At 36.9% G+C, this 23,359-nt stretch overlaps 1 protein-coding gene across 3 annotated transcripts in view; it reads left to right on the top strand.

Annotated features, from left to right (window-relative positions):
- The window catches only part of LOC125837375 (probable protein phosphatase 2C 10), a 1,808,044-nt gene that overhangs the window by 758,066 nt on the left and 1,026,619 nt on the right, over positions 1-23,359 (top strand). For 2 of the 3 annotated variants that reach the window (XM_049516511.1, XM_049516509.1), the window contains 2 exons: positions 930-1,084; positions 1,182-1,324. In XM_049516511.1, coding sequence (XP_049372468.1) covers positions 930-1,084; positions 1,182-1,322 — 296 coding nt within the window. In that variant the 3' untranslated portion in view covers positions 1,323-1,324. Of the gene's footprint in view, positions 1-929; positions 1,085-1,181; positions 1,641-23,359 lie in introns of those variants that run through there. The other variant, XM_049516510.1, reaches the window with a different exon arrangement.

Raw genomic sequence — 23,359 nt, 5'->3', positions numbered from 1 at the left:
CGCTATCTCATGGTGTAAACATGAAAAATCAACTGATATGCAATCTTCCTCTTCCTCAAGTTCTCAGTCATCAAGACCCCCCCCCTCCCCCCTTTGCAGCTAGCCTAGAGAAAAGGCACACCTCTTCGGTGCCTTCTCAGTTCTCTCTATTTTTGAAAAGCTAGGATTTATGTGTTGTTACCATCTGTTTGATCCACAATGTGATTGATTTTGGGCTTAACAAATTTGGATTGTTGTTTATAACAAGCTTGGTTCGCTTACAACTGATACTACGGTTACGAGCCCATTGATGAAACTCCTAGTTAGGTCAAGTTATCTTGTTGGATGGACTCCACTTGCAGTGTCTAGAAGCAGTAGGAACTAGTAGTATTGGGGAACTTGGAACACTGTTGTGTTAATTATTGATGTGATTGTTTTATGAGTTTAACCAGGATAAAATGATTTTTTTGCATCAAATCCTCACAAGCACATGTTTTCATGTCATTCTTAATTTAGTAGGAGTTGACAGCCTTATTAACAACATGCTGTTAAGATGTGCTAGTTCATGATATTTTTATTAATCTCTGAGTTAACAATTATATAGACACTCTTTAGATTTTTGTTGATTGGCGGTCCAACATTTTATGTATAAGGTGCCTCTGTTAGATCTGTTGTTGGCTATTCGTACCTCACCATGGAACCAACCTTCATTTATTTAGACAAAAAATTAAATTTGATGGGGAAAAAGTTATATAGAAGAATCTTTTTCCATGCAAGAATTTGAGGGTCTTCTTGCACCAAATAAACCTATTCTTATGTAGATTTAGAATTTACGCTGCTGTCCTCAGGGTGCCAGACTATGCAGATGTGATCTAGGCGTGAAGTGCCTCGTAATATTACTGTATTTGGAGTTTGTTTATACATGCCTATTAAAATGCATATTATCTCAGGAGATGTTGCTAGAGTGAATGGTCAACTAGCTGTATCTCGCGCTTTTGGAGACAAGAACCTGAAATCACACCTGCGCTCTGATCCTGATGTAAGAACCATCGATGTTGATGGAGACACAGATCTTCTCATCCTTGCAAGTGATGGCCTATGGAAGGTGCCCTTTGCTCCAACATTCAGTTGCTGTCTTTCCATTATTGCACAGTGTGCACTTGCTCTCTTCTTTCTTTAATTGATAATTGGTGATTCTTCAGGTAATGTCTAATCAAGAGGCAGTTGACATCGCGAAGAAGGTTAAGGACCCACAGAAGGCATCCAAGCAATTAGCCATCGAAGCGTTAACTAGAGAAAGTAAAGATGATATCTCATGCATCGTTGTCCGATTTAAGGGGTAAGTGTGCAGAAGTTAAAACACTATAGTTAATAGAGGGGTATTTGTAAGAATGAGATGCAACTCCTAGATTCATAGAAGCTTGAAATCTCCAGAATCCAGCATAAGTATTTGTATTTATACATACGATCCCTCGCCCCTTGTTTGTAATTTTCAAGTTGTTCATTCAGCTTGTGTGGTAATTATCTGTTGATTTTTTTCTACTTGGTAGATTAGATTCTTGAGGATTGAATTTTGTGTTATTTGCATAAAGACTTGCATTTTGTAAGCAAAACGGTTCTTGGTGTAATCATGATAATGGTCAAGGCAAACCTATACTGTATATGTATGATTGTATATATATTCTGATGACTGTTGTTTACATAAGAAGGTTAACATTGATCGACTAAGAAATTTTATCGATATCATATAAATATAAAATGGGATAGAGAAAATAACATGTATCATTTGAAAATAAGAGACATGTGAGGTACTTCACCTCTCTCTTTCATCGTCATGATTGCTTGTCATCACAAAGACAGTTTCAAGTACCATAGCAGACAGCAAATTAACATTCCTGCTTTGGTACTTTAAGAGTAGTTAAGTAATTTTTGTGGAATTTATTTGTTTTAAATTGTTTGTGGTATATTGTCTTTTACGTATTTAAAAATTGCATAAAATATTTTAAATAGCAACAATTAATAATTTAAATGTTTTAAAAACATGTAAAAAATTTGGTTGAATCTAAAATTTTTATTGATTCCACATGGATGGGACAGACGAAGAAACATGTACTATTATTTAAGAATAACATAAAGAACATAAAAGTACAAAGGGAGCACCATATATTATATGAAAATTACATAAAAAAATATTCTAATTACAATAATTTATAGCTGAATTTCTTTAAAAGATAAATAAATGGTTGAGTCCAAAATTTTGTCAATGACACATAAGTTGAGACATGGAGAGTTGCACATTATGTGAAAATCCCATAAAAGTATAATAAATCACATTATTAAAAATTTAAGATATTTAAAAACACATCAAAATTTGACTGACACTTCTTATTTGTATCACATAAATTAAGATAAGATAAATAATATTATTGGGTCTGTGCTAAGTACAAATCACATATTTAGTATACTATGTATAAGAGGCTAGAAGCACACATGTGTTGGTTGACATGCGTGCTTCCTAGCCAAAGATTATTTTTTTTATTTTGTCTAATGTTCATGCTTTAACGTCATATTCACTTGCTTTAGTTTTAATATTTTCAGCACATTCTAGAAATGTATTGAAATACAAATAAAGGATTCCATAACAGATATTTTATTAATTAGTCCATAATTTTAGGCACATGATTTTTATAGAAAAGGTAGTTTTAAATTATCTATATAATCCTTTACTTGGTCTCAAAATAAGGGGGTGGTGGATCATTATGTTTGAAAGGACTAATTTCTAAATTGGGTAAAACCCTAATCCTTCTCTCCTATTTATCTCAAACTGCCACCACCATCCACCGCTAGAGAACCACACTGAAACAACCATCAAACAATCCTTCATCCCCACTTCGCTCCGGTGAAACCACAACAAACAACAACCAAACAACTCATTTCTTTCCCTCTTCTTCTCCAACATACCAACAACAAGAAGCCACGAACTACGGCGAACCGATGAGCTCAAAGTAGCGAATCAGATCTGACCACAAACCAAAGCGAATCAACACCCAACAACGAAGTAAGCCAACACTATCGGCGACATCACCTGAAATGGTAACGAGCCCTCACTTTCAAAACTGATTAAAATAAATGCTCTGTTACCTTTTTTTATTACTTCCTCCGTTTAAAAAAGAATGACCTTCTTTCCTTTTTAGTCTGTTTTAAAAAGAATGACTTTTTTCTTTTTTTTGGTAACATTTTACTTTCAGTTTTCCACGTGACATGTTGCTTTTCAAAGGCAGTATAGTATCCTGACTCGAGCTCGGACAACTCGGTAAACTGAACCCGCTCTTGGGAGGGGAACAACAGCTGAAAACGGCTGCTAATACCCAAGTGTTGGAGCAACAACCGGCCAAGTCAATTTCAGAAAAATAAGAAACTGATTCGACTGGACGCTCCTCTTGCCTTTTTCGTTGCGTGCTCTATTACTGCTTTCTCAGATAGATGCTGGTGTGGCTGCTTCAGTCCTTGCTACCTTTCCCGTGTCCTCTCTAGCCATCTTTACATCTGCCAGAATCAGGTCATCGACCCAATTCTGGCATTTATGGTGGTGGACATACTCGATTGGAATGGGAAGAACTACTCATCCAACGAGTTGGCATACCTCTTAGCAGTCCCTTAAAACTGGTACTAATGAATCTAGAGTTCTCTAATTTTCACGGGCCGGAGGGGTTTAGTTTCAAAAAAGAATGTCTTTCGGGAAGAGAGACTGAGAATGCGATCAATTGCTTCCTCCTGCTGCAGCAGGGATTTCCACTCTTTTGTCCGATTAGAAAAATGAGGTTTTTTTCTCCCGTTCCCCCAAACCCACAACATTCTCCTTATAGGATACTTAGAAAAATGTACCCAGAACAACCTTGACTCATAATCTATGGCATGCAGGTAGAACCATACCTAGACCTAACGACCTAGATATTTCATAAAGAGCTATTTCTATTGAGTTCCCAAGCCCACCGAGATCTATTTCAGTATTCTAAACACTACTGGGGCTCACCTTCTATAGGCTCTTTGGGACATCAAGCGAGAAATAACTACTCTGATCAGCCCATCCACACCTATTATGATGATATAGAACCCGGGACATTCGAAGACATGAATCACCACTTGGATTCCTTTCATTCGCTCATGCTCCCATCTCTAAATATCCCTGCTGCTACGTTCATTTGGTCGAGCAAGGTCTTCCCTTGTCTTCTATGTATGGCTGGCTCTTCTTGATCTTGAGGTCATGGGCTAACTCGACCGTAGGGAAAGGGGTTTAAGATGCCCTCGTCTAAGTCTATCTATTTCTTTCTTTGATTTAGGAGCTCGTAGGTCTCAAAGGTTGTTTTCCAACTCGACCGAAGGACTCTGTTGAGATGTCAACTGCTAAGGGAACGTCTTCCAGATCGATCGAAGAGGGAGGTGAAAAGATTTAAGTATATCATAGCTGACTGCAGGTTGGATAATATTCGCTTGCAACGAAGAGGCTCTTTTCCACGAAGGCAAACTCACTCTTGCTTTCAAGATCTTCACACCGGTTCATTTTCTGATTGATTAGAAAGACCAACCCCGGCCCTAGTGAGAAGAAAATGGTTAGACACCAATTGAAAGAGTGGTAGTTTTCTCCATGATGACCGGGTGGGCCCCTTGATCTACTTCCTAAACTAAAGGAAGATGACGCTGTGGATGATGTCCCAGCTGGAAAGTCAACCTTTTCATATTAATGCCTGCCCTATTGGAGATTTCAACTATATATGCATTTATGCATTTTCTTTTTATGCGACAGGTATGTGACCTTAGGAATTAGGTTCGAGATTTGCTTTAGAAATTGTTGCTGGCTCCAGGTGTCAGTAATAGAAAAAGATTGGATTGGGAAAGACCATGGAGGTTGCCAGTGTTGTTGGGGAAGCCTCTCATCGAGAAGAAAAAAGAAAATAGGACAATAGCTGACTAAACCTCTGAGCTCTTTTTCTGTATAGATCCTTTTCTTAAAGGGACATTTCCGCACTCATTTCAGATCATAGAGCTGCTACCCATAAGGCCATCTCGGGCATGGGAAAGAAAGGCGGCGGACAACCGACTTAACTGGAGAGCCTAAACGGCATTGAAGATGAGTCCACCGATCGACAAATGACTTCTATCTACAAGTGCTTTCATTATGGATCGGTCGACTTGTCACGATTGATTGCTCACACACAATTAGGTTAGGCAGGCTTGGGGAGGTGATTTGAATCGCTATCGATACGATGCGGGGCTGATTTGCTGACCGTAACAAACTTGACTCTGCCCCAAAAAGGGCGGGAAGACCTTTGACCTGGGCTGGGGAGGGATTGGGGTCGCTTTTCTTTAGGACTTTAGTCCGTAACAAGACTCGAAGACCTCCGGCTGGATTTGAAATGGATCAGGTAGGGCATCCGTTTACGACGTGGGTGGAATTAACAGTTTTCTCTATTTTCTTCAATGGTAGGAAATAGGCATCAGCGGAGGTATATGGGAGGAAACCAGTCTGCAGTAATTCAAATTGCTCATTCGGATCACTAAGTAAAATCTTGACTCACACATACCGCGGTGTATTGTTCTCAACTCACATAGTCGCACCTACCAACAACAAGACGACTACTCCCTGCACGCCACTAAACGACGCTATTTAACGCTTGGGTTCGCCCAATAAAAGAACTACAACCCAAACTAGCTTAAGGCTAATGCCGTGGACTACACCCCGTGAGAGCCCTCTATTTGACTAACATACTCCCTTTTGATCTCCCCCATACCTTTATATCAAAGCTGGGAATGATTGACTTTTAGATTCAAATAATAGCGCATAATGGCAGTACTCCTTCCCATTTCTTCTTTTATGATCTTATCTACTTGAAATGCTTACTTGTAAGTGCGGAGAAGGTACCCAGGGGACCAAACGAAAGGGCACTGAAAGGTCTTCAATTAAAGCTTCGCCAGTACTTGAAAGACTCGAAAGACCTACTTGATGAGTTTCCTTATGAGTGAGTTCGTAGGTGCCCTTAAGTCGAGTGTAGAGAAGGGATTCTCCTAAGAGAAGCTTTAGCCCTTGAACCTGAAACGACTTTTATGAGCTATCTCAGTAGTGTAGCTGTATGATTAGTGGCTTAGCTGTTAGCTGTCTAAAAGCTACGGTAAATAAAATCCCTTTTTTTTTTGAAAATAAACCACTAATCCACCTTAGGTACTCTTTTAAGTCCGTGTAAGGCGGAGGGAATGAAGGGACCTGCAGGAGGCTGAAAAGCCGTAGTGCGCTAACGCTAGCGAGTTAGCGCAACAACTTAGTGTCTTGTTTTCTTCGCTGCTTTTTTTTTACATAAGGTCCACAGGAAAGCAGTTGCTAAGGCTTGTAGCTTGCTTCTGTCCTTGGTCAATTTTGGATTGAAGTTGTTCTGACTGCCGTATCTTTTTTGAACCGAATACCTTCCTCTGTAATCTCATGTCTCTCTCTTTTTGAGAGAAGATTTTCTACCCCGCCTGCCTATGAAGAACCTCAAGTCTATCGGGAAATGATGTGGTGGTAACCCCTCTTTGTCTAGAACCGAGCGTCCAGCTGTGTAGGAAGACTCACCCTAGCCACTATAGCGACCCCACCCCCACTCTAGCTGAGAAGCACCCTCCACCCACTTCCATTTTTCTGTGTGCCCAAAAGCCCCCCCCCGCCCGCGATTTTTGAGATCCTTTTGATTCCCTCACCCAATCTCATGAGAAGCAAGCCCAGCAGGCCCTGCCTTAACTTGTCCTCAGACAGCCAGCCCTCACCAGGCTGTTGACATTGCTAAATGCTCCGCCACGAAGCAAGCTTTCCTGAATACGACGGAAGTGGCTAAAGAAGTCAGAGGAAAAGGTAGTTGGACAATTGTATACACGAGGGTACATTAGTATTATGGGAATTGGCAACATTGAAAGAAAGGGTAAGGGGTAGGAATAAACTTTTTTAGGTCTTGCTCTACTAAAGTAGTCGGCCTAACCTTCGGTTCCCGTAACCAAATTTTTCTTTCTCACCCCTTATGTATTTTTTTTACTTCATCCATACTTTTTTACTTTTTCTGAAGTGTGGGGAAAAGGCACCCTCTACTTCTACTTCTAAATAAAGACGAACAACCGGCATTGCAAGCAAATAGAAACCCCCGCCCGTTTGAGCCGGAAAGCGTACCGACTGTTTGAGTCGCGAAAGGGCCGCTTGCTTAATATTATTTATATAATAATAATAAGAAATCTATAAACAAAAATAAAAAATGAAAATCTTTTTTTTTCTAAAATTCTTCATTCCTGGGAAGCGGAAGAAGCAGATAGGACAAAGGCCTTCTCTTTCCGTCCGCTCTTCCCGAAGTGAGCAAATTGCATGTAGAGATCCGTAGGGGCTTATAGTTTAATTGGTTGAAACGTACCGCTCATAACGGTGATATTGTAGGTTCGAGCCCTACTAAGCCTACCACCCCCCTCTCTTCACCTGATACAAGGCAGTCGAAGTACCCGCCACCCTGCAGATCTCAATCTAGCGACGGGAACCACACTGCTGCCGTGCCCTTCGGGCACGCCTCCTATGCTTATCACTCACCTACGCTCTTGCAGCATGCCCCCTTCGGGCAATACGGTGTAATACGCGAAGCAGCTGAGCCATAGTTCTTCGATCGCTATATTCTTGCGATAGCGAAGGCGTGGCTCATCCTCTAAGAGAGAGTAGATGCGAAGGTTCGGATCAAGATCTTCGCGAGAAGCCCCGGGGCACCATAGCATGTCGGGAATAAGGGGGACATAGTGAACGTAACCACTCCCTTGGTTGGGGGCTGTGACTCCCCTATCCTTTAATTTTTTGATTCCCAGGTCTTTTTTATTATCACTGTTGGAATATTTTTGTTGACGACTTGGTCAGGGCGGTTCACAATTTCTTTGCTGAAGGCGTGTTAAGCCCTAAGTTTGAATTCCAATTTCATTGCCCTTATTCCGAAAGTATAAAGTCCTTCTTTCACCAATTCCGACCTACCTTTATTTATGGGATATTTGAAGGAGAGCTTTGTAAATAAAAAAAATTCTCTCTAGCTCGAAGAATTTGTTTGATTCTCCCTATAAAAATTGTTAAGGAAAAGGGGCGCTTTTGTTAAAGGACTAAGTAGAGAAGATCTCCTTGGCGCACGAGGTGGCTTTAAGTGATAGGGGATTTTAACCTAAAGACAACATAGGAGGGAGGGGGGTCAAAAGAAAGCCAGGATATGGCAAAAGCATCTTTTTGGATCGAATGGGCTTTTGTGAGAAATGGCGGAATTTGATACATGGATGTTTATGTAATGAAGACTTTGGAGTGCTTGTGGATGGTGTGCCACATGGGTACTTTCCAGCTTCTCGAGGGCTGCGACAAGGGTTCCAAACCTAGCCTGTTGATTTTTGCTGAAGAAGTGCTAATGGTATCATTGAAAATGATAACATCTTACCATGCTTCGAGATCGTGCCCAGCACTCTCCTACTTTCTCTTTGATAACGATGTTCTAATATTATATAATAGCCATAAACGGAATCTTAAGAAGCAGAAAATCTTTCTGGAAAGAAGTAAGAAGCTGATTGTAATGTTGTAATGGCCAAAAGGTAAATTTCGATAAGAGCCAGTGCTTCCTCTCGAACAGAGCTCCTCGCAGAAATTCCAGATCATTGAAGAGGAATCAAAAATTCCTATCAAGTATGTCCCTCAAGAGAATAAAGAGAGAACCTTCCTCTACTGGAGAAAATGAAAAAGAGAATCTCAGATTGGAAAATAAAATTGTTGTCCTCCGGAGGTCGACTAAGGCTTATTAAACATGTTCTAGTCTTCCTATGCACATGTGAAAGTTTTTTCCTGAATTAGCCGGCCCACACTTCGGCTACTAATAATGGGATAAGACCTTACTACTATATAGGATATGTTACCCTCTCTCCAGTGAGTGCAGTGAAGGACTCTCGCCTCACCCGCCCGTTTGACTTATGGCATCATCGACTTGCTTTTCAATCAAAGCGATTTCATAACCATAAAGAAAGACCTCTCTTTCGGGATCAGTCCCGTCCCTAGATGTAGTAGTCAATCCGCGGGACATTCAAAGAAGCTATGCACCTTCACGGAATGTTAATGAAAGAAAGCCCTTTCATCCTAATCTCATCTACTGAAAAGGGGGCCGGGCGTAGCACGTTCTTTTTTGGGACACATAGGCTATTACAGACGCATCAAAAAAGACTTTTCGAAGCGCGGAATCCCAGAATGGAATCATTGCAGAAGAAAGGTATAAGGCTTGGGAACCGGAACAGGATTAAGCCTTTAAGCATGCAGATGAGTGTTTGCTGTCAGCCCCAATCCTTCGGTTTCCGGATTGGAATAAGGAGTTCCATGTTCATACTGACGCATCACTCTATGCCATTGGATGTATGTTGGCGCAAGAAGGGCCGCTTGATCACTCCATCTACTTTTAAAGTATACGACTTTCCGCTTGGGAATTATACAACCACCGAACCTTCTTTATCATGATTCGACCCATACCTCAGACCTAAGATCGAGCACCAGAGCTGCTCATAACAACGTACCAAAAAGAAGAATGCGAGAAGTTCATATTCTCCAGATTCTACTATAAACCAGGTAGTGAGGATGAAAAAAAGCATAAGCTACCTCGTTCGTGCTCCCGTCTTTCCCGCTGCCATCTTCGGTGGATGCGCCCCTTCACTTAAAGGCGGCCAAACCAACCCACTGAGCCAACCTTTTAGATTGAATAAAGTTACTAAGCTAGTCACCTCACCTCTCTTTCTTACCCGCCCTTATTAGTAGTAGGCAACCTTTCTTTCTCGCCTTTCTTCCAGCTTTTTCCAGATAAAGGTCTAATAGAGTTGCGCTTTCTTAGTACATTGCCTTTCATTACCAATCTGTCGTTTTACAGCACGAAGTTACCTGATGTTCGCTACTACTAATAAGGGCGGAGAGATGTTAACCTTTCGCTATTAGCAAGCACTCCCTAGTTTTGACCTAATGAGCTTTCTTTACGTTGAGTTAATTAACCCGGCGGGTTCGCCTAGATGCCTAGTAAAGAACGAGCTGGTGGGAAAGAGCTGGAGATCATGAAAAGCATTTACAACAAGGAGGCAAGCGACCGGGAAGCTTTGCTTCTAGAATGCCGACTACATGGGAACAATGTTATATAGGTTGATTCTAATTCTTGCTCCCGCTGATTCCGAGGAATAAAGGGAGGGCTTGACCACAATTTCCCAAGTAAGAGATAGAATCTCACTAATTGGAAGGAAAGGGAGGGCTTCGATCCATTGTGATTCGCTTTCTTGGTATGGAGAGGTCTCGCCATAAAAGAGAGAGCTCCTAAGCTTATTCTGCAGATCAAAGAGCGACGTAATTCCCCATTCATCCAAAATAGTATTTTTGTAAAGAAGAGAGGCATCCTGGGCCGACTACTACGACTACATGCCCATCTAGTGCAGTGGCTTGGAAGCAAGCTACCTTGACCATCTTCCCAAGTTCTAAATAATTTACTGATCAAAGGCTATAAGGGCGGACTACTCTACATTCAGCCACACCACAGTGACCCCGAAGCGATCTTCTTCTAGTTGCGGGATGAAATCAGACAACCAATTGTTGGCTCTGAATAACCAGCCCAACAATAAGCTCAATTGTTCCATAACTTGCTCCTCCGGATGGGAAATATAGATAGAAAGGCAAAAAATGAGGTGTCAGCTCTGAAATGATGGAAGATTGAATCATTCCTTCATTCTATTCCGGCTATTCCTTTCCGGCGGGTGATTTATTCATGAGCTAGAGAGATAAGAGCTTCGATTCGCAGGCAAGATATAGAATTCGGGCACTATCTATATATAGTAGCTTCTAACTCTGCAACTAAACTAAAGGCTCTGGAAAGACCATAAAGGACAATTTTATACATTTGACAGAACTTTAATTTAGGACCACAAAATTCAAAAGTCTTCTTTATTTTCTTAAACTCCGTGCCAAGTCAAATCAGATCATTCTTTATGAAACGAAAAGAATATTATTTTTGCTCTTTAATTTATTCCTTTGTTTCATTTGCATTTTAGGTAGTCTTTTATCTTGTTTCAGATCTGGCCGAAAGGATGTAAACTCTGGCCACCTTTATTATCTCCCCCACTAGCATGTGTGCCTTTATATTCATATCAAATTAATTATAAGCAATTATCATATTTTTGGTCAATGAAAAATAATCTCCCCATCAGTTTTTGAGGCCTTCCATTTTTAAAAGACGGAAAATTTAGTTTAAATTCATAAACATTATTAATTACAAGCCAAAATTAGCCGATGAAGAAAATTTCGTCGTTTTTTAAGGTCTCCTATTTTCATAAAACGAGTTTTATTTTTGAGTTATTATTTCTTTTATTTATTTTGGTTAGTATTTATCTATTTACTAATACTTTTACTAAGTGTCTTTATAGGTACCTAGAGTTGCTTCACAGGAAAGCTATTCGAATGAAGTTCGAGTAATATTTTTTATTATTCTTAAGTATATATTTGACGATAGGCAAACACTAGGCCATTTCTCATAATAATGTTTTACTTTATTATTTATATTTATTTCATATTTATTATACTTGTATATTATTCTTATATACTCCTCAATTTGAAAAAAAAGAGATTATGCCTAGGCCCATAGTTATGGATTTTGAAGGGTGTTAATACCTTCTCTTCGGAATCATTGAACCCTTACCTAAAATCTATTGATTTTGTACATCATTTTTGTTAATTGATTAATTGATTTTCTAGTTATCTTAAAATTAGGTGGCTACTTTTAAAAAAATCCTTAAAAAATTCTTTTTAAACTAAATTAAATTGAATCATTGATTTGTTTAGTCCCACGACGTTGCACCTTATTTATAAAAATAGGTCATTATGTTGACATTCCTATTTTTTCCAAGTAAGACGCAACGTTGTGGTGACCCATAATCATAGAATTCAATTTAATTAGTTTAAAAAGAATTAAAAAAAATATTTAGGAGTCGCCATCTAATTTTAGGATAATTAGGAAATCAATTAATTAATTAAAATGATCTATGAAATCAATATATTCTAGGTAAGGGTTCAAGTAATTTCGAAGGAAAGATATTAATACCTTTTAGAATCCACAAATGTGGATCCCGACTGAACGTTTTTTTTAATTAAAGAGGAAAGAAAAATATTGCACAAGTATAATAGATTTGAAATATACACAAACAATAAAATAAAACAATAATATGAAAAATTGCCTAATATTTGTCTAACGCCAATAATATACATAATAACAAGTAAAAAATATTATTCGAACTTCATTCAAATAACTTCTTCGGTAAGCAACTCTGAGTACCTATAAAGACACTTAATAAAAGTATTAGTAATGGACAAATATTAACCAAAATAAATGATAGAAAATAATAACTTAAAAATAAAATTCATCTTATATACAACGGAGGCCTCGGAAAATGACAATAATTTCTTCAACTGTGAATTTTAGTATTGAACATTGATATGAGGATGAGTTCAGACAACTCAAAATCCTCATAAACCATGTACTCCAACATGGGTAAATGATCATACTTTTTAGATAATTCCTTATTCTTTTAAGCATAGCTTAGTGAATCCACTTAGTTGAGGTGTTCTATACCCCGACAAGGTATATGATAGTTCTGACAGCGTGGGTGAGACGTTGTATCATCACATAGCTCATAGTGATGATTGTCGGTTAGAGAATCTCCCAATAGAGTTAAAGTATATTTTTATATATCACTTATTATGTCGAGTTCAAAGATGAGATAGTATTTTTTAAAGCTTTAAATGATTTAACTCCTTTATTTATTTACATTCAGCTTAAGTACATTGTTATCTATTGCAATCATTTCTTTCAGTTATTTGTTATTCAACTATATTACATACTCGTACATTCAATGTACTGATGTCATCCGACCTGCATCTTTTAATGATGCAGATACAAGTTCTTAGGATCCTCAACAAGAGTCTGTTGAGATCACTTCATCCGCTCGTCAGTTTTTTAGTCAGACTTCCTTTCTTTTAGAGTACTCCAATTTTATGAGTTGTTAGTAGTAGCTCTTTTGAGAAGTCGTGAGTTTTGTCCCGACACTAATATTTATATAGTAGAGACTTCATAGATAGAAATTTTTGGAGAGTCCTTCAGTTTTGAGAGGTTTTCTTTAAAACCTATGTTTAATACTCAGTATATTCAGAGAGATTTGAGATTTAATGCACTCTTGATCTAGCATTTCTTTCAATTTGATGCTTATGTATGTTTGAGTTAGTCTTCCGCTTATAGTCAGCCAAGATGAGGGTTCGCTTGGGGACAACAATGATTCTTGAGTGCCGCCCACATCTAGGGTGTAGGCTCGGGTCGTGACAGAATCCAATGATGAGTTGGGATCGATCCCACAAAGAGTGATACGGTCAAGAATTCAAGTAAGAAGTATTGGATTGTTCTAAGTTCTTTTAGAATGTAAATAACTAACACCGACATAATATAAATCGAGAGGTTTTAAATATCAATATCAAGGGGGAAATTTAGTAACCAATTGTTAATAGAGGCAATTAGTACGGGATTTGAACAAGTATAAAGAGGGCCTTAGGAGTGTGTGAGTAATTGAACACTAATTTCGCTTAATGGGTAATTGTCCATTGCTTTAAGTTGTTGAATATCAATGGATAGGCTGGGTTTTGAATATAACAACTATCTTTCAATTAGCTATCATGCTTAGAGTGAGTTCTTTTGAACCTCAACAAGCTTCGCATTACAAAATGACTCAATTCCTTAACTTAACCCACTTTTTCAAGATGGATTGTAACGACATAAGTCAATACAATTATCAATCATTTGTTCTACTCTATGCATCTCTCGCAAGCAGACATCAAGAGCTAAGACTAGAACTAAATTTGCAACTTCACTTCATAGATTAAAACATGAATAAATGATTTAACCTATTTCAATAAATAACAGTAAATATAGCAATTTACAATACCTATAAGCTAATTTATGTATTCAATTACATAATCACACCCCTAAGGAAATGGGATTTAGCCCAACATAGCAAAAAGCAAGATATTGTTACCAAAATGATGTTCTATAGAATTGACAAAATCTCCAAAGCTTAACGCTAAAATTATGATTAGAATCTCAAATCCTCAATAATCTAGGCTCAAAAACCTCACCAAGAGTATTCAATAATGTCAAAGTATGTCTAAAAACTCTAAAAAGTATGTAAGACCCCTTTTTTCTCTTTTCAAAAATCAATTTATACGTTCCCAAAAACTTCTCAAAATGCCAATACGCGGGTGACTTCGGTGAAATTAGGCGGGATCGCCGAAAGACTCAGTGATCCACCAACACGCACATCCTCTCACTTTTAGCTTGGCTCCTGTGTCTAATTGTTCTGTTCATTTAGGCGAGCTAAGTCGCGCTCACCATTCCATTCGGTGAATCGTCGAAATGCCTTTTGTGTTGCCGAGTTCTCTTAGTTCATGGCCTACTTCGCTGGAAAGTTTGGCGAGTTGGAGGCCCACTCAGCGATTCGCCGAGTGGCTTTTGCGAGCTCCAACTTCTCTTTTCTTCAGTTTTTTCAACTTTTTTTCCTTCTTTTCACATCGTAATGCCCTTGCCTTGTTCTTAAGCCTTTATTGTTGCATGTAATTAACATCAGTTATGAACACAAAATAGACATTAAGGACACTAATTCATTCAATAACAATCTCTAAATGAGTAAAAATTCTCGACCCATCCGGCATTGACTATATTATTTTCCAAGTGTTAACTTAATTTTCAACTATCTTAATTTTAGCTTAATTTTCATCTATAGTGTTAACTTTCTATGACAAACAAGTTATTTGTGTTTATGAATTTGTGGGTAGATAATAATAATTGTATGCGTTAAACTGAATATTTTCATTACATTACATTTCATTACTATAGTACTCAAATGAACAAATCATCAAGACATCATAAATAATAGAAACCAAATGACAACAATCACAACGACATTGATGTCAATACTAACGCTCGATTTCCCATGTCTGCCCTACCTTTCATGTCTTTTGTACCTTCCTTGCCTTCCATGATCAACACTTGTTGATGGGTTCTTCATGTAGTATTGTTCTTGGTATGTAGGATTAGCTATATCAGCCCATAAAAAAAATCTACATCTATTACCATTTGTATATTTTTGACACCCCCAAAATATTCTTGCTGAATTAGTTGATGATTTTGACATCTTAAATTTAGCATGAAGCCCACAATAGTAAAAACAAAAAGTCATTATGAAGAACAAGAAAATTTAACAAGTAAAAAAATGAAGTGAAATATTGACTGTGCCTAAATGATTGTGGAGACCAAGAAGAAATCCGGAGAGAAGAAATTTTGAGAGAGATAAATGAGTGAGAGAGAGAAGAAATTTGGGAAATTTGAAGAAGAAGATGACTGGTGTAATGACCAAAACATGATAGTTATTAGCTTTTTAAAAGTCTCTCACGCTCCTAAAGTTAGTGTAATTCACTCACTTGAGCTGCTTTTGTCACATAGAATGATTGGTCAAAAAAGGGGTTTAAAATATTGTGTTTTAGTGGGTTCAAGGGTTCAGTTGGAAAAATCGTGAGTAGAAGGGTCCAGGTGACAAACAAAGCCAAATACAAGGGCTTCCCAAACAATTTTGCCTTTGTTTTTTTTAAACTTATCTATTAACAAAATAATAAAAATATTTTTAGATCAAACTATTAGTGAGAATAGTATTATTCAATTTGATATAACGTTAATAGTACCATTTTCCCGTTATTTTAACTATAAAGGGAAAAAAGGTAAAAGAAATCCCTTAAACTATGTGAAACAAACAAAAATGCCCTCGGTTTATGATTTGGTCCAAAAATGCTCTTGTTGTCAATACTTTGGTCCAAAAATGCCCTTATTGTTATTTAATGGATCAAAAATGCTCATTTTCAAATAAATATATTATTTATTTTGTTTTTAGCACATTCTTTTCTAATAATATTTTTTAAAACTAGCAAATGGTTATCCTACTTCAATTCATAAAAAAAAATAAAATAAAAAAATTCTTATTTTATTATAATTATTTTTTATCGTTATATAAATAAAAATTAATGATGGATATACTATGATTTTATATATATGACATATATTATCAGTCGAAGGGTACATGGAGTTATTCTATTTTAATTGATAAAATGAGATTAAGAAGATAAATTATTTCCTACATATATATTTATTTGTTAAAGTGATTTTAAAAGAAAGAAAACAAGAATAAGGTTCTTTAATAATATTTTAATTAGGAAGAAGATGTGTTTAAAAGGAAAAGAATGTTGTAGATCTAAAGCAAAATAAGACGAGAGATATAAAAGATGAAAGCAATAGAAATAGGGAGACAAGAGATGAGAGCTTTTCTTATTCTTCCAAGTATTCAAGTGTATCTAATATGAACTCTTATGCCTCTATTTATAGTGTTACATAGAGGAATACAAAAGATTTATCATAAACATGACATTGACCATTAATATAAAGTAGGAGGTTATAGATGTGTAAGGTTACAAGAATGATGGTCATAAAGGTGGAGGTTATCCACATTATGGAGGGAAGTAATAGAGATAATTAGTGAGAGTAACTTCTTGGTGTAGTGGACATCCACACAATAATATTTTATAACACTCTCCCTTAGATGTTCATAGATAATGTGCCTCGTTAAAACCTTACTAGGAAAATCCTGTGGGAAAAAAATCCTAGTGAAGGAAAACGAGTGCATATATCTTTTAATACACATTATTTGTTGCCTCATTAAAAACCTTGTCAGGAAAACCCAGTGGGACAAAACCTCAGTAAAAAAAAAGAGAGAACAACACGTATTATACTCCACCTGATTAAAACACCACTTAATTTCTTGTGATGGTTGCATCAAATTTTATATACCAGCTTCTCAAAAGTTGATATGGCAGTGTCTTTGTGACCAAATCACATTCAAGAATATGTTGTATTCTTGAACTCATTTTGATATATCATTTTATGATTTCATCGATATTATGAGGCTTTGAGCTTAGTCAAATACATTCTAAAAAATTACTTTATTCGTGACCTTGCTATTATATGTAAATTGCTCATTCAACTTATTCATAGCAACAATTATGTTGTGGGCACTTTCATTTGCCATTGATTGTCTTGTATAATAACTTGATATGACTTTCTCTTGACTTTGATATAATTTTCTGAATATGATAGGTCATGATTCCAACCAAACACATTCTCGACTTACTTCATAGATCAATATTATTTTTGTATGATTTGAAGAGGTGGCTACTAGTGTTTGATTCTTTGAATGCTAAGATATTGTTGTGCCTCCACATGTAAATAAGTATCTCATTTGTGATCGAGCTTTATGTGGATCAAATAAATATTTTACATCTACACAATCAAATAATTTTTGACTTGGAGATTGATCATCTCAATTTTATTGAAGCTCGTCTTTCCTTCTCGAAGATAATCACACATCTTCTATGTGTTGAGTCACTTGTTTTGTTAGTTTCTTGGCATAACCTGAATGATAATATGACAATTCCTTTACATAACTTTCGTAAAGTAAATCAAATAATCTTCTAGCATTTGCAAAATCACCAATCTGTAAGTATACTAATTGCACTAATACATGATAATTTCAAATCAGATTCTTTCTCTGTGTTAAGAAATCTTAGAACCGCTGGCTATTCAATGGAATTGCTTTAAGACCTTTTAGATCCTTCAAGGTTTTCATATAACCTTCATCATCTAGTTTGACATAATAATTATTCATTATACATATTCAAGTATCTCATCTATTTCCAGACTGAAACAAGTTTCATTATATCGACCAACGGAGAATATATCTCCATTCAATAATGTCAAGATTTTTGTGAAAACTCTTTATGCCCCTGAGACACAAACCGCACTTTATGTCTTATGGTTATACTTTCGCACAATGATTCATTTGTACCACACTGATATTATATCTTGATCTATGAATAATAAGTTAAAAAATATCACTCTTCTAAGTGAAACAAAATATACTTGAATAATGCATTTTATTTGGCTAATCATTTATCTGTCCACACTATATGACGAATTTGAATTCAAGATCCTCCTAACCATTTAGATCATTGAGTGCTACTTCATATCAAATATACTATCGACGATCATTTGAACTCGTTTTCAATACGACATAACTTATCCAGATCTCTTCATTTTTAATAATTTCTAGGTACCTGAACCTTTTTCAAGGCTTTATGAAGTGTAATGTCATGGTACTTTTTTAAAACACTTGTCTCATTATCATGATCATTTTGATAATTTGTTCCCCTCCTTCCTCAAGGAATTTTACATTTGGAATCGATTGGTCTATCACGCTTTTGATGTACCATAGACTTTGTCCTTCAAGAACCATTTATTGGAGCATTTACAACTTAATTAAAATATTGGATTAGCAAATACATCTGACTATTATTTGCAACATGTTGCAAATAAATTATCTTGAACTTCAAGTTCACATTTTTTTTAACTAGGATCCAGATAATTCACCCGACATATAATTTTCAATTGCTAATCATATTTCCGCTTAATGTTAGAAAATGTAACATTTATCCTCAACCTCATTTGGGGATCCATCTTTGTTCGTGGTGGAGCAATAAAATCATATGTGTCACACCCCGAGCCTACACCCGGACGTGGCTGGCACTCGAGAACCATTGCTGGCACCAAGCGAACCCTTGGCCTGGCTTGCTTACTCAGCGGAAGACTTAAACATAAGAAATGTAGCTCATGCAATAACTTCAGAGATAATAACTTAGCCATAAATGGCAACTCAAGTCTTAAACGTATACAACTGAAATGAATAAGACTAAAGAACTATGACTATCTGTCTATGAAGTCTCTAAAATAAAGAGGGATGTCGGGACAGGACCCACGATCATCCTAACAACTGAAAACTAGAGAACAATATAAAAAGTAGCCCTCCAAAAAGGAATGAGGCTCACGACTCTGAGCAGTCAACCTTATCAAAGAGGCGCTGGATGTTGATCTTGGTTACCTGTGTCTGCATCATAAGACGATGCATGCCAACTGGAATCAGTACATTGAATGTACGAGAATGCGAGTTGGAAAGCTAAACATAACATAGGCTTGAAAAGAATCTGAAAGGAACACTTACCTTGGCTTAACTCAATATAAAACATTAAAACACATGCAATATATAGAAAGCTTTTGAAACAGTAGAAAGCAACTCAGTTCGTTAAAGAAATGCAATAACAAACTCAACTTTTCTCATGTAATAAAGTAATATAGTTTATGTGAGAGTTTCTCTAATCGACAACTACCACTATGAGCCTATGTGGTGATACATCGTCTTGCCCACACTGCCAGGATTGTCCTATACTTTTCCGTCATATAGAACGCCTTAACTAAGTTGATCCTCTAGTCTATGCTAAAATCAACTTAAGGAGTCATCTAAAAAGTATGATCATTTACTTCCCATGATGTCCACATGGTTAATGGAGACTTGAGTTAATATGAACTCGCATCCCCATATTGGTGTTCAATACTTCTCCAAAAATATACTTAGCTCATATGTTTTTAAAACAAATCTTCTTTCTTTGGTTTGAGATAATTACTCAAAACTTTAGCTTAAAAGCTCTTTTGAAAATCAGTGTTTCCCTTTCTTGTTCAAATGTGAAAACATTTTAAACTCTTAGGAATACTTAGTTCCCTTATATCTTTTTGAGAAATGAACTCAATTCTTTAATCTTTGCTTAACTCGAAACTTAAGTCTTAAAAAAAAGTTGAACGTTTGTGAAAAACTTTTGATAACTTTATAAACTTTTCTTTACTTGCTTCTAAACTCCTAGACTTGACTCTTAACTTTACTTGAATTGAGTTATGGATTCAAGGTTCATGATCTCATGTTTATGGATGATTTCATGATGTTTAGATGTACCTAAGAGTGTTGGAATCAACTAGAAAACATAGGTACATTGTTAAGGAACTAGTACGGAAAGAAGGGGAAAAAAGTAGAAGACCTGGCGTCCCTGGCGCTCTGAACAGCGCGGGGCGCCAGACCCAAAACTTCAGAACTGAAGTTGGGGCGTGCTGGTAGGTGTGGCACCCCAAGGGTGAAACTTCAGAGAACTCTTTGGGGCGCGCTGGCTGGCGCGGCGCCCCACCCCTTTCCCGAGGTTTTTAACGATTTTTCTTGCTCGTCTTTCAATTCTTAACCCTCTAAACTCCAATGGTTCTTTCCCCAAACACTTGGAATTAATTAAACCCCCAATATATGAAAGATTCAACTCAAATTCACACCTAAATACATGAATCAATCTCAAGAACTTCAACAACAAGAACCCCCAAGATTTCAAACGAATTTCATCAAGAACTCATAGGATTTACTTTCAAATCAATATAACTTTGCTGAATTGAATCATGATTGGCGCGTGGGTAACCTAACCCAACGCTATGTGATCTCACATACCTCGTAGGGATCACCCCTTGACGAAATCCACAAGCTAAATCCTTACGAACGATGATCTTGGCTCTTTTCTCCTTTTTCTCCTCTTGCGTTCTTTCTCCAAAAACCCTAACTCTATTTTTCAAAAGCATAAACTGAATCCTATCAGTTTAGACCTTAAAAATATTACCAAAAATGAATTAATTAAGTTGGGTATGGAAAAGACCAAACTACCCTTCCAAAATCCGGATTGGACTTTCCTTATTTGAACAGCCCAACTTCTAATAGAAATATCTCAATCTTACGAACTCGGAATTGCACAAACTCGGCGGTGTTGGAAAGAATATTCCAAGATATTTCCTACGATATCTGGAAATACACCTAACTCATCCTGAGATAGGAGTTATAGTCGTTTGAAGTTTATAAAAAACTCAACTTAACATACTTCACAAATTTTCCAGATTTCAATATTCTTTCTGAATATGACTATTTCCAAATTTTGAACTCTTCCTAGTTCTTTCGAATAGTGAGATGTTACAATATCTACCCCTTGGGAACATTCGTTCTCGAATGAGACTACTCTTACTAGGCTAAGTGTGTAACATCTAACATTTAACTCAAACATCCAACAAGCAATGCAATTTCAACATGCAATCTCATAAATTAAAAAGTACTAAGAAGATAATTAGTACCTTGATCTAGAACTTCTCCGGTTTCAAAGAGATGTGGATATCTCTTCTTCATATCTTCCTCAGCTTCCCAAGTAGCTTCCTCAACAAATTGGTTCCTCCAAAGGACTTTGATAGATGCTACTTCCTTAGTCCTCAACTTGCGAACTTGACAATCTAGAATCTGGACCGGAATATCTTCATAAGATAAACTATCCTTGATCCCAATATCTTCAGTTGGTATGATAAATGAGGGATCGCCCATGCACTTCTTCAACATGGAGATGTGAAATACCAGATGAACTGTTGCTAACTCTTGTGGTAGCTCCAACTTGTAAGCTACATTACCAGCCCTTTTTGATATTCTTTAAGGGCCAATATACTGGGGACTAAGCTTCCCCTTCTTACCAAATCTCATAACACCCTTCAGGGTGAAACTTTAAGATATACCCAATAGTCTACTTCAAACTCTAACTCCCTTCTCCTAACATTAATATAGGATTTCTGACGACTTTGTGTTGTTTTCAACCTCTCTTGAATCACTTTCACCTTCTCCATAGTTTGATGAACTAAATTAGGTCCTATCGACCCAACTTCACCAACTTCAAACCATCCAATAGGAGATCTGCATCTTCTCCCATAAAGAGCTTCATAGGAGCCATTTGGTTGCTAGAGTGATAATTATTGTTGTAAGCGAACTCGATGAGAGGCAGATGATCATCCCAATTACCCTTGAAACCAATCACCCAAGCTCTCAGTATATCTTCTAATGTCTGAATGGTGCGCTCTGCTTAGGGGTGGCAGGGGGACCGGGTCGGCCTGCCCCGGCCCGCGACCGGTCCGAGAACCGGCCCGCCAGACCCGGTCCGCGACCGGTCCGAGAACCGGCCCGCCGGACCCGGTCCCGTTTGAAGATGGCGGGATGGGGGCTTTCGGGATAGGGGACCGGTACCGGTCTGGTTCACCCGTTGGTCCCGGTCGACCCGGCCCGGATGAACTGGCCGGTTCACGGGATCCCCTAACATTTTTTTTTTTTTTTTTTTTTTAAATTCTATCCGTTGGGCAACGGCTAGTGGGCCCCCCCAACGGATATTTTGGCAGTTTTTTCCCCCAACCAACACCCCCTACCACCCCTACTTTTAATAATTTACTTTAAACCCTCAAGTTATTATAAATACACTTTAACCCACTTTTAATATTATAAATACCCCTCTATCCCTTATTATTTCTTACAAAATTATATATTCTCTCATCTATTTTTTATATTCTTTCAAGTCTCAACTCTCAATCTTAAGTCTCAAATCTCAATATTTTATTTCATTTAAGTCTCATATTATATCATAATACATATATTTCAATTCTAAGTTTTCATATTATATATCATAATATATATATCTAAGTTTTCATATTATATTTGCTATCAAATATTGGAGTTCCAAATTACAAGTTACAAGTTACAAGTTACAACAAACTACAAGCTTCAAGAATCGGTTATAACGTCTGCTATTAACGCAGACGTTTGGTACATTCGTTTCATAATATTTATATTTTATTTTTCGTCATTAATTTTTGTGTTATTATTATTTTTATATTATACTTTACATATAATTAAATATGAGTTCTAACAAAAAAAATACCGGTAAAGGAAAAGAGAAGGAACCAAGTGGCATAAGTAGATTATAGAGGTTTTTCAAGAAATACTGTTAAATCTGATGTTTTTGTATATCAAGGTAAACATTGTCAATATCTTCGTTGTGTGTTTAGCATATTAGATTGTAAAGTGTCTATAACTTCGGACATGGGTCGTAGTGTTAATGGACGTGATTATTTAACTGTTACAGCACATTGGATTGATCATAACTGGAATTTGCAAAAAAGAATCTTAAGTTATAAAGAATGTGTAGAGAAAAAAACTGGTGCATATTTAGCTTCAAATATTTTGAGTGTTATAGATTATTACATGCTTATAGATAAAGTAATGTCTGTCGCATTAGATAATGCATCTAATAATGTAAACGCTGCTAGTATGTTAAAAACTAGATTATGTCCAATTGATGATAATTCTTTTCATGTTAGATGTGTTGCACATGTATTAAATTTAGTTGTACAAGATGGTATTTCATTATTTGAATGTGGTTGTATGAAAATTGAATATGCTGTTGCCTGGATTTTTTATGCTAATAGAGTTGCTAGAA

The sequence above is a fragment of the Solanum verrucosum genome, unplaced genomic scaffold (genome assembly GCF_900185275.1).
Source record: "Solanum verrucosum unplaced genomic scaffold, falcon-dt-bn FXZP01000147.1, whole genome shotgun sequence".
NCBI lineage: Eukaryota > Viridiplantae > Streptophyta > Magnoliopsida > Solanales > Solanaceae > Solanum > Solanum verrucosum.
The sequence above is the reverse complement of the archived record's forward strand: the minus strand, read 5'-3'. Positions and strand labels throughout refer to the sequence as shown.